At 38.5% G+C, this 18204-nt stretch overlaps 1 protein-coding gene and 1 long non-coding RNA gene across 3 annotated transcripts in view; both read right to left on the bottom strand.

The window, feature by feature from the left end:
- The window catches only part of LOC125486350, a 28425-nt gene extending 24769 nt beyond the window's left edge, over window positions 1-3656 (bottom strand). For both annotated transcript variants that reach the window (XR_007265029.1, XR_007265030.1), the window contains exon 1: window positions 2328-3656. This is a non-coding gene — a long non-coding RNA (uncharacterized LOC125486350). The remainder of the gene's footprint in view (window positions 1-2327) is intronic.
- A 4773-nt stretch (window positions 3657-8429) lies between these two features.
- Window positions 8430-17768, bottom strand: zbtb43 (zinc finger and BTB domain containing 43). Its single transcript, XM_048613429.1, is given in 5 exon segments — window positions 8430-10690; window positions 14867-14896; window positions 14898-14948; window positions 17701-17724; window positions 17727-17768. Coding segments are annotated over 5 exon segments (1584 nt in total). The 3' UTR covers window positions 8430-9253.
- Between the last annotated feature and the right edge of the window lie 436 nt (window positions 17769-18204).

The raw sequence follows: 18204 nt of genomic DNA, 5'->3' as shown, positions 1-18204 counted from the left end.
TTTCCTTTTTACCTGTCCTTCCTAATACAGAATATTCTTGGATATTTTGTTCACCCTGTAGTCATGTCTCCAACAATTTATGTTGTTAATTCATACACCTTATTGCAAATGCTCCATGTACTCAGACGCAGGGCCATTAGGTGTGTAGCTAACATTTTTACATAACTTTTTTGGAATAGGGCTTTATTTGCTGATAACCCTTCTTTCTCTTGACTTCCATATTTGCTTTCTAATTTTTTACCTTTTATTTTCATCTTTGTTTCCATTTCTTGCATCTACCAGCTCAGCTTCACATCCTCCTGCTACTCTATCCCTGCAAGGATAACAATCCGGCTGTCCTGGGGGGCAACACATCCAATTTGAAGTGGTTTCTTCTTTCCCAGAATCAGTCCCAATACTTCAGGAATCTAAATCCCTCCTCGTATACCATTTCTTCAGCCACATATTCATCCTATCTATTTTTCTGTTCTTGATTTCGCTAGCATGTGACGTGAGGAATAATCCTGAGTTATTACCTTTGAGGTCCTGCCATTTATTTCCTAGCTTGCTACATTCTGCTTACAGGATTCCATTCTCCTTCTACCTATATCATTGGTACCAACATGGGTCATGACTTTTGGCTGTTCACCCTCCCACTTCAGAATGTTCTGCAGCCACACATTCAAATCCTTGACCTTGGCATTAGACACACAACAGACCATCCTGGTGCTGTGTTTGCAGCCGCATAAACATCTATCTGTTCCCATGACAATAGAATCCCTTATCCCTATTGCTTTCAACGTTTTTGTTTGTACCCATTCCACCCCTCACCCATGCAGCCATTTGCAACACTGTGGTCCTGGTCTCTCAGGGAAATGTAGTGAGAGCCACCTCCCCCAGTAGTATCCGCAATGAAAATATCTATTAGCAGGGGACCTGGACCCAGGGGACTCCTGTGCTATCTACCTGGTATTATTTCCCCTGGTTGGTGTTCACCCATTAAGTTTCTGCCCATGCACTCTATACCTGCAGTGTGATCACTTTACTTTATGTGCTTTCCACAAAAATCTCAGTCTTGTGGATGCTCCGGTGAATCCAACAACCGGTCCAGCTTCAAAGCGCAGATTTTGAGTAGCTGCCGCCATAGACTCTTCCTGCACAGTCACCCTGACTTCCTACATCATTTGGAAGGAACATTCCACTTAGTTAAACTGCTCTGCCAAGACTTATCCTTAAATTTTTCCCTCTAAGTTTAATTCTTCTAGTTTAACGAATATTAAATACATATTAGAGAACTTGACATAATCTAAACCAAAGACCAGATTTCTTTTCAATTCAAATTTTGCCACAAATTTGAAAAAAGGAAATAAATTTTATGTGGCTCTTCTGATATAAACAGAGTCCTGTTATTTTGGGAAAAAATTGGAACAAGCCAGCAAGCAAATCATCCGAGTCAGTTTACATTTATTTTACTATATGTAGTGATACAAACAATCACAGTTTCTTCTATGAGAAGAAGTTAATACTCACAGCATTGGCAATTTAAATAAACAAGCCATATACTGTATACTTATCAGAATATAAAGAGAAGAATAAACCACAAAAAGAAAAAAAGTAGATTCACATAATAGCTGACATTATTGTGGTTAGTTTCAGTGTAAATTCACATTGACAGCACTTTTTAAATAACATTAGACAAAACATGAACACTTGTGACTTAACAGTTAATAAACAACTTCGATATCAATTGTTCAGAAAGAATGACCATTTATATCTGAAAACCTAATTGACATAGGTTAAACAAACAGAGAATATCATGTAGTGACCCGCTTGATTTTAAAACTAGATTTGAAGACAATATCAATTTGATGTTTCTTTTTTAATATTTTCTAATACACACTGGTACTGGAGAACTGCAATATTTCAAATAAATTGCAATCTTTGCTTCGCATTTTGCTAGAAAGGTCAAATGACAAGATGCATTACATGTCAAAATTTCCTCAATGCACAACTTCTTTACTTTTTTTGCAATTGGCTTGTATTATGTATATTATGTAACTGGTAGTCCCATTGCTAAACATATTTTGAAATTGTTTTCCAAGCAAAGAAATTAAGGAAGGTACTAAATAGGTTTTTCAGAGGCAAAATGTTAGCTTATTCTTGTCCTTTTATAACATGCACCAAATTAGTAGCATCATTACTGATTCATAGGTTGAAGAAAATTACAAAGGAAACAAAGTAGTTTGAAGGCCAATCATATAAACATCACTTATTCATAACATTATGTTAGACAGCAAAGTTACACAGGTCTTTTTGTTCATCATACTAACAAAATAAGGAAGAATTACCTTCTTGTTACTTGACCTTTAAAATCAATCAAAAATGCTATTTATCCACTCAGGTTGAGGCTCAGTGCTATATACATTTTGTAATATCTAATCAAAATAAAGAACCAGGATTTAGAACCAAAGGTGCAATTATGAAACAAAAGCTTAAATTTACCACCTTATATTCAGTGATTATATTGTCACATATAGCGTAGTACACAAGCAACAATCACAAAATAGTACATTCTGAGCATTTCGCTATACAATACCTTAATTCGCCATCACTATTATTCCCTTAGTCATTCATAATGACTCAAGCCCAGTACCAGAAATGTGCTTGACGTGCATGGTACCTTTTGTGGATATCTGAACTAATGACTTTCAAAGCTTAGCCATGTTAACACATAAATAACAATACTTTAACACAATGGGAAACCTGACAAACTAGTGATGTGCAATAGAGAGTAACTCTTAAATTCACTGAAATTTCACTTGGCATCAAATAAAATCTATCGTAAATACATTTCACACAACCTAAGTTTGTTGCAGCTAGCACTTGAAACTTTTACATCTGATATTTGGTAGTAGTACAATTTAACACACAGTTTTACATAGCCTTTACATAGACAAGATAACTGTTGGAAACTCACTGTATGGAGTTATACTGAATATTTATCACAGAAAAGGTCACATTTTTGAAGTTATAATGCGAGAATGTCTTTCAAAAGATGATTATGTCAATTATTGCAACTACTGTAATTCACTGATCAAATGCTTCAAAGTATGCTTTTCTACATTTCTGCAATAAGTCTTTTGTTGGTAACCAGTCAGTCAATTATGCCTTGGAAAACAACAACTGTTTTAACTCATCATTTTTATTATATATAAAAAGTCTAAAATCAATTATATTATTCTATGGTGTAATAAACTATCAATTTCAAAATCTGATAAACTAAAATTCTGTAATCTAATAAAATAAATCAGTGCATGTTTACTTACCACCTTTAATACATTTAATTTTAGATTATTTCAAATAAAGATGAAAATGGCTAATAAGGGGAAATGATGGAATAGTAACAGATTCAAAATATTGTTAAGGTGTAAACAAGTTTTAGTTGAAAATGTAGCCGCTCATTATTCCAATGTTACTTACAGTACACCCCAACCAGTTTTTTCCAATATTAATATCATATTATACAAAGGTATTACTCCAGTAATATATCCATTGTGATGGCATCAATGGCATTTGCAAAGCCAGTATGATGTGGAGGTGCTGGTGTTGGACTGGGGTAGACAAAGTCAGATGTCACACGACACCACGTTATAATCCAACAGGTTTATTTGAAATCACACAAGCTTTCGGAGCACTGCCCCTTTGTCAGGTGCAGTGAGAGAGTTGAGTACACAGACAAAGAGTTAATAGGCAGAGAGATCATACAACTGGTGTGAGTGCAGTGTCAGATAAGAAGTCTCTGCCGATGACCAAGAGTGTTAGACGTGAGTAAAGCATTTATAAAGTCAAAGTCAGTGCTGTGCTGTCATGACAATCAGGCACAGCGATATGAACACACAAAAGGTGACATATCAGGTCAGACACTGAATTGTAGGCGTGAAGTCTTGCTCAGAGTCTGTCTCAAGAGTTTTAACCTGGAATCAGGCTGGTCTTATGCTGAAAGCAGGAATTTATAAAATGCCACACTGACCAACTGTGGCTACAAATTGTGTTTTTTGAACAAAATAGAACGTACCTGCAAATAAACAAACATCTTTGCACAAACATAGATTTATATGTATGTGTCCACGAGAGTGAGTGAGTTAGTGAGCATGCACGAGAGTGAGAGAATGAGAGAGAGAGTGTGTATGTGTGTACGTGTGTATGTGAGAGAGGGTGACAGAGACAGAGCGCGCGCACGCGAGAGAGTGTAGAGTGCACGCGAGAGTGACAGTGTAAGAAGTAAATCAAATCCGTACCAACTAATTAAGGTAGACTCTCTCTCACACAAACACACTCACACAAACCCTCTCTCTCTCTCTCACACAGACACACACACACACACACATATCTATGGGGCGAATCATTTCATCCACGATGTTTGTTTATTTGCAGATACATTTTCTTTTGCTCAAAAAAACTACACGATTTCTAGCAACAGTCAGTCAGTGTGGCATCTTATAAATTCCTGCTTTCGAAATAAAACCAGCCCAATTCTAGAAAATTCTGAGACAGACTCTGAACAAGACATCGCACCTACAATTTAGCATTTGACTTAAGATGTCACCTTTTGCATATTCCTATCGCTCTGCCTGATTGTCATGACAGTACAGCACTGACATTGACTTTATAAACATTTTACTCACTGTCTAATATTCTTAGTCACCTGCAGAGACTTATTATCGGACACTGCACACACACCAGTTGTGTGATCTTTTGATCTCTCTGCCTATAAACTGTGTCTGTGCGCTCTCCTCTCTCACTGCACCTGGTGAAGGGGCTGCGCTCCAAAAGCTTGTAATTTCAAATAAACCTGTTGGTCTATGACCTGGCGTCGTGTGACTTTTGACAAAGCCAGAATCGAGTTTTTGGTTGGTTTGCCGAACTGGTTTTCATGCAAACATTTCGTCTCCCTTCTCGGTGACTTCATCAGTGCTGTGTAGCCTCCGCTGAAGCACTGTTGTTCTGTTCCGCTCTGAATTTACATGGTCCAGTCTGTCATGGTGGGCACCCATCTACATACCACTACAGTCCAAACAAACAAGACTGCCCACCATGACAGACCGGACCATATAAATTGAGAGTGGGACAGAACAACAGCGCTTCAACGGGGGCTACACAGCTCTGACAAAGTCACCTACAAGGGAGATGAAATACTTGCGTGAAAACCAGTCAGTTCAGTGAACCAGCCAACAACTCCAACCACAACCTGAGCTACAGATCTTTATTAAAACATCAAAGCCAGAATAGAATGGTAACCATGTGACCAGTGACAGCAACAAAACCTGTTTCAGCAACGGAGAACAAGCAGGTGTTTTGGGCGGGGGGGCAATCACATTTTATTCTCATTGTTGTAAAAATCATCAAAAGATGTCAGAAACATGCAGAGTATCAATCAAATAAGGACAATATCTGAAATAAGACAATGCGACAAAACTAGCTTTGTGCAATTAGGTGCAGATTATCATAATGAAGAAGCCACTCGTTTCAGGACAGTTTAGTTACCTGTAATACATTCACACAGAATCATTAAAGTTCAAGTGTGAAGCAGAGTATTTGGAGTGTTGTATGCAGGCGCTATTTCCCTCAGTTGGGGGGTGGGGGGAGAAGAAGAGAGAGAGAGAGCACGAGAGAGAGAGAGAGCGAGAGCGAGAGCGAGCGCGAGAGCGAGCGCGAGCAAGCGAGAGAGCGCAAGCGAGAGAGAGCAAGCGAGAGAGCGCAAGCGAGAGAGAGCAAGCGAGAGAGAGCAAGCGAGAGAGAGCAAGCGAGAGAGAGCAAGCGAGAGATAGAGGAAGAAAGAAAGAAAGAAACTGGGTCACTGATCAAGTATGCAAAGATTTGCCAAATGTCAAGTTTGTACTTTCTAATAAGAAACCCCAAGTAAAGATAACCTGCTGGAATTTTTCAGTGAAACACAGTAGCGAGTAAGTGATTATAAGAATTGTTTTGATAAGGTCTAATGGAAACAGGTTTAAAATAAGATAAGGAATTAAGTCTCATAATATTAAATCACTTAGCCATGTACTACTGACAACAGAAATCCAGTACCTTCATGGACTGTATATTTTTAAAATGGCATTTTATAAATCACTACTAGACTAATTTTGTGTTCACAAATAAATTATTAAGATATACAAATGAATCAAAAGCTGTTGGCCTTTGCTCTGCAATTAGCCTGCGGTTAATGTCGAAAAAGTAGTGGTGGGATATAAACTGTGTTGGGCATTTTGTTCTCAGGGTCCTTATTTTTTTTAAGAAGAAAAGAGTTATATCATGCACGCCTGTATGATTCTGACCTGGAGTATAGTGGAGAAAGTGTTGAATAAGTTCAAATAAAGTTGGCAGGCATGTAGCTTTATTCCAGAATTAACTAGTTACAAGAAAGGACATGCAATGGAATTCAAAGCTTAAACAACACTTCAGTCTCTCTCTAATTGTCAAGGCACAAACAGATCCCTTCTTTCTCACTCCAATTCATACCAATCACATTGTCCGTGACATTTGATAAATCCTGCTGGTACTGGAAGGGCAGACTCAGGTCATTCATATCAATAATGCTTTATGTGATCCAATGTGTGTATTGACAGAAATCAGCCATTAGAAGTTTCAGTACTTGAAGCTGAGCAGCAATCCTTAATTGAAATACAATGGAGTAAACTTTAAGCTTGCTACTTGGCCGAGAGCCTGATATTTCAGGTTTGTTATCTGCTAGGGAAACAGCCCAATTTTCATATCCATTCAAGCCAACACCAGGGAATTTAGCTGCCTTCTCGTATGGTGGGGTTAGGCAATCTGCAATGCCAATTTTATGCCTGGTTTAAAATCCATGACAAGTTTATAATTTAGACTATCTATTTCACCTTCAAGTTCGCCATTCAACTTAAGATATTGATGTGATTCACAAAGGTTGAATTTTTAAAAAGCAAATCAGTTTAGACTCTTGATAACGGGCAGGAACCAATTATGGATAACATGTTCTTTCCCTCTTATGGCACACACCACTTTACTAATGCCAGAAAATCTGGGCAAAGTTAGAAACCATCAAATCTGTATTAGGACATTCCTAAATTTTGGATAGTTTACAATTCTGCAACTTATCAGCAGAGGATACTGGTAAGCTTGCTGCTGCTCATCCATTTGGTCAATGTCAACCGATCCCCGCTGAAAAACCTATCTTTCCACATCCTACCAACAAATCAATCTGGCTGATCCATTAACAATGGCATTCTAAAGTTCCAAGCTCAGGCATCAGATTAATATCTAGTTTCAAATTCCCATCAACATGTTTCAGAGCCAAACAGCCTAAAGACTCAATTTACTGAGGATGAATGGATATGAATACACAAGTGGCAGTCCTCTATAGAGACCACTTGCAATAACAGAAATCCTCTGTATCCACAAAATCACAAATTGAGAATTCATATATTCACGCTAAAAAATAAGTTAACAAAAATCAACATGTGGGCAAAAATCACATTTTTTGCTATATTTTAACCTTTTTTTCACGAGCTCTGCACTCGTGAATTATCATTTGCAGGGGTTCTCAGGAATGGAACCCTCATGGATACGGAGGAATGACTATACTATTTCTTTCTGGAAATGTTGTAAAACTGTAGCAGATTGGAGGCGCTATATTTGCAATTATATATGTTGATCGCATCACTTCAGAGTCAAGGTAGTTTATAGCTAAACTATTGCTACAATTATTGCAAATTAAAATTCAACTGTTTGCAGTCTTTTGCAATCTAAAATCCCAAAGTACAGGTATTTCATACCCAGACTCCCTTTAGTCCTACAGCCTAATTATGGCAATGGAAATCACTGAATGGATGTGCAATTGACAAGTATTTCCTTCCTAGAGAACATCGCTGGCCATTTTCAAGAAAACAATGAACTTTAGATACTTCCCTATACACACATACAAGGATATTAATTATCTACTGATTGGACCAAAAGCTGTTCCATTGAATCCTCCACTCTAGGCTTTGGTTGCTAGAAAGCAATCTTTTTTCCTCCAAAAAATGTTTGTCTTATTATTGGGTCACAGTTTCAAGAGACTACGTCTGTCTGAGCAATGTTTAATTGAAAGGAATCTTTTACTTATCAGACTAATAATTGATTATTTAAACCACCAATAAGACTGACGGATAATCATTATCCAATAATTGTGTTCAATATTTACTCTGCCGAAGATATAACAACTGCAAATATATACAGTATATAAATAAAAAATACCTATCAATCGACTACCTTTGTTACTGTCAATCCGCTGCACACTTAATTACATAAAGCCGGTATCAACCAAGCCAAGTCTGAAGTTTGCACTGCAACTATGTCAAATATTCCAATATTACTCAAAGTTTTTTCCTGAACTGTTGCTCTCATCATCCAACATCCGAAATAAAAAGTCCTTTTGAAAGTTCAGAAGTTTTAATGACTATTGTAATTTGCATTTCTATGCTGTTTGCAAACCGATATGTGGCCTACTCATACAGATCACATTTAGAATTAATTAACAACAGGGGTCTGAGCTAACTGCGAAGTCACAAGACCCAGGTATAATTTTTTTTTGAGAATTAGGCTCAAGAACACAGTAAATTAAATGGAATTGCCACAACAGTGCCCTTTTCAGCCTTTGAGAATAAAGTCCTAGATTGGTTGTAGAACAGGAGGAGGCCATTTGGTCTGTCGTGTCCACACAGACCCTCTGCAACAGCAATTGATTGTAGTCATTTTCACTTTTACCTTGAATTACTTGCATGGAAACCAAAGTCACTTTAAGCTGCTACCTCAATCCTCTGTTACAAAGAATTGCCTTTGTGAGTTGAACAGCATTTCTACACATAATACTCCCAGTCTAACTCAACAGTATTGGTGTGCAAATGGAGCTTACAACACATTAGCAAAATACCATTCAAAGTCTATTCTTGGTTTTGCTTTTTCTTCTTTCCATTCATTTTTATATGTAAGGCTCAACTCTTCATTTCAATCCACCAAAGACAACATAATTGTGCAATACTTAAAAGTAACACGACTGGAAAAATGTTTTGGTTAAGTAAGTAAGTGTTGTCATGGCACCAACACAGTTCAACTGACGCCCAGGCTGTCACTACTGAGACTGTTGATTTTCTACTGGATATGAGAACACCACTGAATGAGTCAAAAGCACTTGAAATGTCTTCACTACATAAAGTACCTTATATCATTCATTGAGCCAGTTGGCCCATAAGCTTTGTCAGCGAACATCAGGTACCTGATACAGCTTAGTGCATGATGTCACATGACGATGAAAACTGTCTCGCCACATGAATTTCTTACCACAGATGTGGCACTCGTAGGGTTTAATGCCAGTGTGGATCTTCATGTGGCCAACAAGATGATGCTTCATTTTAAATTTCTTACCACAAACACCACAGCCATAAGGCCGAAGACCTAGATGCATGCTCATGTGCCGATCTCGCTGACTCTTGTGAGTAAAATTTTTGCCACATTGGCAAGGGTAAAGTTTGTAAACAACAGCTGTGAAACCAGAGTGCGAGGTCTTTTCACTGACACCTGTTCCTAGTTCAGCTTCAACACCATAGCCTGGCAACCGATTCACCTGCATTTCAGCTGCCATTAAAGGGTCCTGATGGTGGCCATTGACATTTATCTCTCCCCGGTCAGCTGAAAATTCATCCAGTGATGAACCATAGTAATCAACCTGCTCATCATAAGAACTATGCTCATGACCTTCTTTAAAAATCTCCTGGGTTTTGGCAGCAACAACATTAAAGCTGTCATCAATGCTAGAAGACTGGATCACTGGTTCAGCCTGAGTAATATTTTCTGATTCAGAGATACGTTGCTCTTCAGCAGTAGGGCATGTTGTTCCATCACCGTAATCCTCTTCAAACTTTTCTTGCTTCACATACACCCACCGCTTGTGAGGCATTATACTAGGTCGACTATAGATTGGCCTGGTGTATGGATACTCTACAGTATCGCTTGCTCCTTCCTCACCATCCTGACTGCTCATTTCTGCACTTAAATGATCATGTTCTCCGGAAGAATTGCTAGGAAGGTTGTCATGATCCATTAACTGGGGCGGTGACATATCATCCTCTTTGGGACTCTCTTCGCCATTTTCAGCTTTTGAACTCCCATTCAAACTTTTATGAAACTCAGGCTGCCCCACAGCCCCAAGTTCTGAAGGTTCTACCAAACCATTGAAATTGCTGCTGCTGGGTGACTGATGATCATTCAAGTGATTAGACTTCCGGCAATGAACTGCTGGGCACACTTTTAAAAGTTCTGTACACTTATCTACAACATGCCACATTTGAAGAAAGCTTGCCACTGTTAAGTAACTAACAATGTCAGTGGCTGGTAGTACAAGTTTTCCTGTGTAGCAAAACAACAAAACATTTTCAAAAGCCTTTGGATTCATTACATCTGGTAGAAGGATTCGATTACTGTTCTTCAGTAGTACCTGATCACAAAAATAAGGTGAAGTGGCAGCAAGAACAGCCCTATGGGCTCTGAATAAATGGCCCTGAACTTGAATGGCAATGTCACATAACTGTCCCTCTTGACGCTGTTGGTTTAACTTCTGTAGTAGAGTATTTGTAAAATTTGGGAATTCCACATGAAAAAAATTAGTTGCTAGTTCCATTGTAGATGAAAGCATGTACTGTTCAAAACATAAAACAATAAATATGTTAAACATGATTTTGGAAAACTGTTAATGTCATGTCAACACTCAAAAAGGTCAGTCTTAGCCTCAGAAACCTTTTGTTAACTATTAAACGTCAAGCAAAGCAGTCTTATTGAAGGTCAAAATTAAAGCCTCAAATCATTGCAAGCAGTGTGGTTGCAGAGGGTTGTTTTTTGGACTGGAGGCCTGTGACCAGTGGTGTGCCACAAGGATCGGTGCTGGGTCCACTGTTTTTCGCACTTAAATAAATTATTTTGATGTAAATATAGGAAGTTTGGTTAGCAAGTTTGCAGTTGACACCAAAATTGGTGAACAGTGAAGAAGGTTATCTAAGAGTACAAAGGGGCCTTGATTAGATGGGCCAATGGGCCAAGGTATGGCAGATGGAGTTTAATTTATGTAAATATGTTGCATTTGGGAAAGGCAAACCAGGGCTGGGGAATGCTGCCAAACAAAGAGACCTAGGGGTGTAGGCGCATAGTTCCTTGAAAGGAGTTGCAGGTGGGCAGTGTGGTACAGAAGGCGTTTGGCACGCTTACCCCACTGGACGGTGCATGTGGTACGGGAGTTGGGACATCATGTCGTGGCTGTACAGGACACTGGTGGGGCCATTCTTAGAATACTGCATTCAATTCTGGTCTCCCTGCTATTGGAAAGCTGTTGTTAAATCTTTTCTGAACTCTTTCAAGTTTACAAGGATGTTGCCGAGATTGAAGGGTTTGAATTTTGGGGACAGGCTGAATAGGCAGGGGCTTTTTTGCCCCAGGAGTGTCGGAGGCTGAGGGGTGTCCTTATAGAGGTTAATAAAATCATGAGGGGCATGGATAAGGTCAGTAATCAAGGTCTTCTTCCCAGGTTAAGGGAGTCAAAACATGCATTTAAGGTGAGAGGTGAAAGCTTTAAAAGGGACCTGAGGGCCAACTTTTTCCACGGTGCACGGATGGAATGAGCTGCCAGGGGAGGAGGTGGAGGTGGGTACAATTACAACATTTAAAGGGATTCTGGATAGGTATATGAGTAGCAAGGGTTTAGAGGGATATGGGCCAAATGCTGGCAAATGGAGCTAGATCAGTTTAGGATATCTGGTCAACATGGACGAGTTGGACAGAAGGGTCTGTTTCCGTACTGTATAAGTCTATAACACAAATCAAATCCATAAGCTTCCAATTCAGATCTTTCCTCTTAGTTTTGAAGATCATGTTTGGGCTGACTTCTTCCCATTGCGAACATTTTATAGTGACAGAACTAAATGCGGTCGGGTGGGGGTTAGAACTCCATGAGTGAGAAAAAACAACAAGTTATATAATGCACTGAAATAATTAAAACATCCATAATTATAATTTATTTTTAGAATTAAGGATATCTGCATTCAACAATTGGGAAACTCTTAACAAATGGAAAGATTTATGATTTGTCTACGTACAGAGTCAAACCACATTCACAGCCTATATTGATACTGCTCATATTGAAATTGCTATGATACTTACGCCAATTTCTGTATTAAAAAAGTGACAGTGCACCATTTTATTGGATGAATGCTGAAATAATCATACATATTTGTTTTTGTTATTCACGGAACAAAGTACTTTTTAGTGTTAAATTAGAGTTGTTGACATTTAAGAATTGGGAGTATAAGATTCTCACTTGAACAATGAATCTTAGAGCAGTTATACATATGTTTACAGCAATTATTTTAAGATCCAATGATATCAAATTGACCCAATGTTAAATAAACTCTCTTAAAATAATTAATTTTTAATTAAAGGTACTTATTCCATCCCACCCAAATCTGGATCATGCATGTAGGAATGCAATATCATGAACACTGCTTTCCCTTTCAAAACGTTTTCCTAAATTATTTATTTTTAAATGATGATTTTGCTTTCACATTTCTTACACAATTTTATAGACAGCATGAGAATTCATAGGTCAGTCAAAATGTTGGCAGATTCAATTCTGCCTAAGGCAAAATAAACTGCTAACTGCATACAGTTACTAACTCTTGGGGTTATTTGCACAAATTATTTTCAATTCGTAATGCAAAAATCCTTGTGCCTGCACTTTTATGGACTGTTAGGCAAATTTGCCAGCAAGGAATTACTCTCTGTGAGGTGAAACATCTAAATTTACCAACGTAGCTTAATTTGGAATTAAAATATTGGTTTGAATTTTGCTCTGAAATAGGGCCATGGTTAGACAGTTTCAATTTTAGAGTTTTAGCTATGGAAATACTCACAGATGAACATGTACAATAATGCTGAGTGACAGTTTCGTACATCTTTAGGGCATGATTACAGGTTTTGATGAGCTGGATGACAGTCTCAATATAACTGTCATGTAGTACATAATATGTTTCAGTTTTAGAATTCACAATACTATTATTTTTCAAATTTAAGATGATACAGGTGGAAATTCTTGGATCCATGTTGAATACGTTTAATAAAAATTTGTTTCTTACCTCTTGGTCTTATTCGTTTAATGGTATTAATTTGATGGCCCAGAAAAAAAAAGTAAACTGAAATAGTTTACTTTGTCACCTTCTGACAAGTTGAAAGCAATAAAATTTAAGATCAAATACATTTCCTCCTTTTCCAACACGCCAAATCGACTGCTCCATCAATTATAACCCAGTCCATCCTTCCTCGCCACAAGACCCCTTTTCCTTTACTAGCATCTTCCCATTCAAGGGCTGAACTGCAACATCTATCCCTTCAATTCCTCCACTTCCATAGTTCTTGCCCAAACACTCTTTCCAGAGGAAATATTGATTTACTTGTAGTACAACATACTATACAGTACTGTATTTAATGCTAATAATGTAGTCTCTTTAACAATGGGGAGACAAAAATGCAGATCATGTGATCACTTTGCTGAACAACTCCATTCTGTCCCCTTAACTGACCTGGAGTGTCAAGCCACTTGTCATTGTAACTCTCTATCCCATTTCACTCTGATGTCTCACTGCTTGGGCTCCTACACTGTTTTAATGAAGATGGAGTTGGAGGAAATCGAGTTCATTCATCACTACTAATCAAATTTTAAAAATCTATGGATAGGCTCTGAATACGTTCAGCAGCTTCTCATGATGTGCCATTTGAACAACACAGTTGTGCATCAGTTCCTATTCAATCTTTGATATCTGTGATAGATTTTTAGCAGCAATTTCATTTGGAATTGGGTTCTAAATTTGCTCATTTTTGAGAGATTCAAAAATAAGAGCACTTATTTCAATAGAATGTGTGCTTGTGAATACATTTGTGGAAGAATGCATTTTTGTAATTCAATTTAAAATTCCCCACATCAAGGGTGCTCTAAGTACCCTGCTGCACTTTGAGACAAATATGAGAAAAATCCAAGCGTCTGACAATCAATATCTTATGGCTAATCTCTACTGCTGTCAGGATCTCTTTGTTTCAATGACACTGTAAAACCAACTGTTGTCCTGAGTCTGCCTTAGTTTAAGCTGTACATAAGTAGCCCTATCTGCACACCCTTGGCTTGAATTGCTGAACGCCTACCTACATCTGTATTGTACTTAATGCAAGACATATTACAAAGAATCTGACTTAAAACTCATTCTTTCCCAAGCTTCAACTGGGACTCTTCCCTCAGTCACTCCACACAATACATAATCCTCAAGCTTGGTGTCATGCAATAACTAATTTATGGTCCTCTCAGTTTAACTTTATTAGTACCCATGTTGGTTCCTGAAATAATAACACATCTAATCTAATAGGTGCAAACGCAAACAATATTTTGATCATACATCATCATTTCTCATTTTAATTTGACCAATTTACCCACATCCACCAATTCTTGCAAATTCCTCTTCCCTGTAGCCAAGGAGTAGAACGCTATAACTGGATCAATGTCAGGAATCATAATAGTGTGGAAACAGCGTATTACTGTTGAAATCAGAGGCATACCACAGCTTTAAATAGAAAATCAATATAAATAATTTCATCCTTGAGATGGCACAAAACATTGTGGCAAATTGTTTTGTCAAGCTGACTAACAGCACTGGTAAAGAAACTTGCATGTAGCTAACTAAATATTAAAAACACTGTATACTGCTATTAGCGGGTCTTTATGTTCAAAGTGTATTCCAAAAGATCTGCATTTTCATGAACAATCAGTAGAGTGCATTTCAACCCCACTGTACTGCAGAAGATTCATCGTGATGCCTTGTTAGGTATGGCACCATCTCCAATACTTCCTGGACAAGGAATCTAGACTGCAGAAAAATTCCACACAAAAGCACCGAGACTGTCTCCTTACATCAGCTAAAAAATGAATGTCAAAAAGTACCCAGATATCAGATTTTCAACATTAAAAATGGACCATTTCATCCAAACACAGATTACAAACTTATTTTCTCATGAAACTGGCATCCAAGCAATTTACCCTAAAAATAATAGGCAGGAATCTACCAAATTAGTATTGGAGTATAATTCGAATGATAGTAATTGGGTTCCCTTATATTAACAATATGGAGATAAAATCATTGGCGCAACCACTCTGAGAATACTAAGTAGAGTTATGCTTCTCACAATACAGTACAGAAGAGAGCAAAATATTGCTTGCAAGATCGGACAGTTTGAATTACAGCAAGAATTTAAATAGATTGGGTATATTCTGACAGAAAAAAGAGTCAGAGGGTGACACAAATGATCTTCTTGGAATTGTTTTTAAAAAAATCCAGATAATGTAGGCCATGAGGAGCAATTTCACATTGGGCAGACATAGAACTAGGGGATATGGCCTATGCTGGATTTAAATTCAAAATTAATTTGAGGGAATACTGTTTCCATGAGCAAATGATCAACAGAGGTAACAGACTCCTTATAGAGACGGTGGAAATAGTACTAATTACTTAAACATAAATTCAAATGGTTTTCAGAAAATGACATTTTGGAATGCGTCATACAAATAATTTAAGATATCACTTGGTAGGGGGTTTTTCTTGTGTCAAGTCTGGGTCTGTTGTAGATTGATTACTGTGATCAATCTCTTGCTCAATTTCCAAATTTATTATTACTGTAACTTGCAACTATGAGGGTGGTAGAAGAACCCACAGGTGGATCTTGGTCTTTTCTCATTTCCTAATTTCTACGTTCTTATTCTTAATTACCTTCAAAAGGTAGTAGTGGTGGTCCGTGTTCTTATAATTAACAGGATTATATTTGGAACAGGGATTCACTATGCTAATTAAGCATAACATTAACACAGTATGAAAAAAAACCAAAAAATACTACAGGCTTTACGTTAAGTTGTCCTTGAGTTCAATTCATTCTTCAATAATTAAATTTCAGTGTTCACTACGTGAAAACAGAACTTTCTAAACCTCTAACTAGAGCGGTGAATGGAGTATAAACTTAAAACTCTGGCTGAGGTAGAATGTTAGGTTATTACTGCGTGGTAATTGAGAGAATGCAATTGAAGTTCTATGATTAACGGTATGTCAGGATTTCACAGCACAGTCTGATTTTGCCTTGCATTTGATTCCAAATGATTCAGTACCCATGATCACAATATAACAGTCACAATTTCAGCTGCATTTCATTTCACTCTTAATTGACACAGTGAAAAAGTACATAGTTTCTTATGTATCAAGCATACCAAAATCTTTTCTTTACAAGTGGAAATCTACTACTAGCTTGTTTTAAATCATACCTATAGCTGGGCAAGACTGAAGATTTCTATTCTATCAAACTGTAATTGATGCGTTCTCCATGGCAATGCCTTGACCAGAGACTACTTGCCAACCAATCAGCATTCTCCTCCTATAATATAAAATGTTATTCTCTATTATATTGGTCTTGTAAATTTTCCAGATGAGTGCAAGTCAAAAAGCATCTATGTTTCAACAAAACTCAAAATGTTAAGAGATGAAGATGGTAAGAAGTAACATTATCCAATATTCAGATGTTTAATAAAACTTATTACCAGATGAACATTTGACAAATTGGTGGAAGCGTGTTCTTTATGGAATATAGAATACTATTAGAATGCATCACATATACATGAAATATGCAATAGAGAACAGTGAAAATTATCCATTTGAGAGGTGATTTTCCAAAGAGCTATGAGTAGGTATTTTATGAAATTTCCATTGCAAAACCTCCATACTCAAAATAAGGAAACAATTTCCTAAATGTAAAACAAGAGAATCTCATTTTTTTCATAGTGGATAGTCCAAGTTTTCAAAACAACCTACTTGTGAAGATCAAAATTAACGTGGAAACCCTCCTATCCTTTTGAATAGTCCATTAAAGTTGGTACATTTGCAGAACGAAAATTTATTAGTGGGTTTGAGCTTATGATTTGCAGCTGGCCAGATTAGATTAGACGTCAAATAACAAATCCTTGTCACAATAAGTATGTAACCGCATATTCCCTGTGAAATAATAATTAAACGAAGTAAGGTCGGGGAAGGAATTGTGAGGAGTTTGAGGGGCGGGGGGGGAGGTGGTGGTGAAAAAGTACTGTGCAAAAGCATCTTCCCAGCTCTCAGACGACTCGGTTGATACTGACTGGAAAATCAAGCCCCGCCTCATCCCGGGCCGTAGCAGCCCGCCCTACTCGACACCTGATTCGCCACCCGCCCGCCCATCAGATAACCCCGCCCATTTCTCATGACGACGCGCGGTCCAATTCGGTGAGGGGTTTGTCTCTCATTCAGCAGCCGGCCAATCAAAGCGGTAGTTCCCATCTCCACTCCCAACAACCACGCTCCGTTCCGAGACGTCAACAACCCGCTCTCTGTCTCTCTTGTGCGATGGGGCCTTGACAACCTCACGTCAGCCGGGCCGAGGGAGGACAGGGACAAAGCGGCAGGGCGGGCCGGGCCAAGACGGGCCTGGCTTGCCTGCCAGTCAGTCAATCAGCGGTTCCGTTCAATCACCCCCGCCGACGCCGCTGTCGGCCTGATTTGAGAAGCCCGCCCCTGGACCGGGAGAGTTGGACCCGCACACCCGTTCGCTCACCTGTGAGCTTCCCTTCACCTGAATCCTCGCCTCGCCAGCAGGGCCTCGGCACCTCGCGCACACGTCATCCGCTCACGTGATCGCTGCCGCACGCACTCCGTGTAAACAAACGGGCAGCGCTGGCGCGCATGCGCGCCCGGCCCCGTCATCCTTCCAAGACCACTGTGTCGGCCATTCAGCCCATCAAGCTACTCCTCTATTCCATATGATCTCAACCTCAGTGCCACATTTCCGCTTTCTCCCCCTCCCCTTGATACCTTTACAACTAAGAAAGTATCTAGAATTATAGAATCCCTACCTAACTCTTTCTTAGTCGTTGGAGGAAGCAGGATGGTTCATTGATATGAAAATTAAGAGCAGGAGAAGGCCATTTGAGCCTGCTGCACCATTCAATATGATGTTTCAATACTATAGCCCCGATTTCCCCATACCCTTTGATGCCTTTAAAAATCTAAGGAAAAATAAAACCCTTTCTGGAATATACTCAGAAACTTGGCCTCTACA

This window comes from Rhincodon typus, chromosome 28 (genome assembly GCF_021869965.1).
Source record: "Rhincodon typus isolate 14 chromosome 28, sRhiTyp1.1, whole genome shotgun sequence".
NCBI classification, from domain to species: Eukaryota; Metazoa; Chordata; class Chondrichthyes; order Orectolobiformes; family Rhincodontidae; genus Rhincodon; species Rhincodon typus.
Note: the sequence above shows the minus strand (reverse complement) of the source record. Positions and strands in the feature narration are given on the sequence as shown.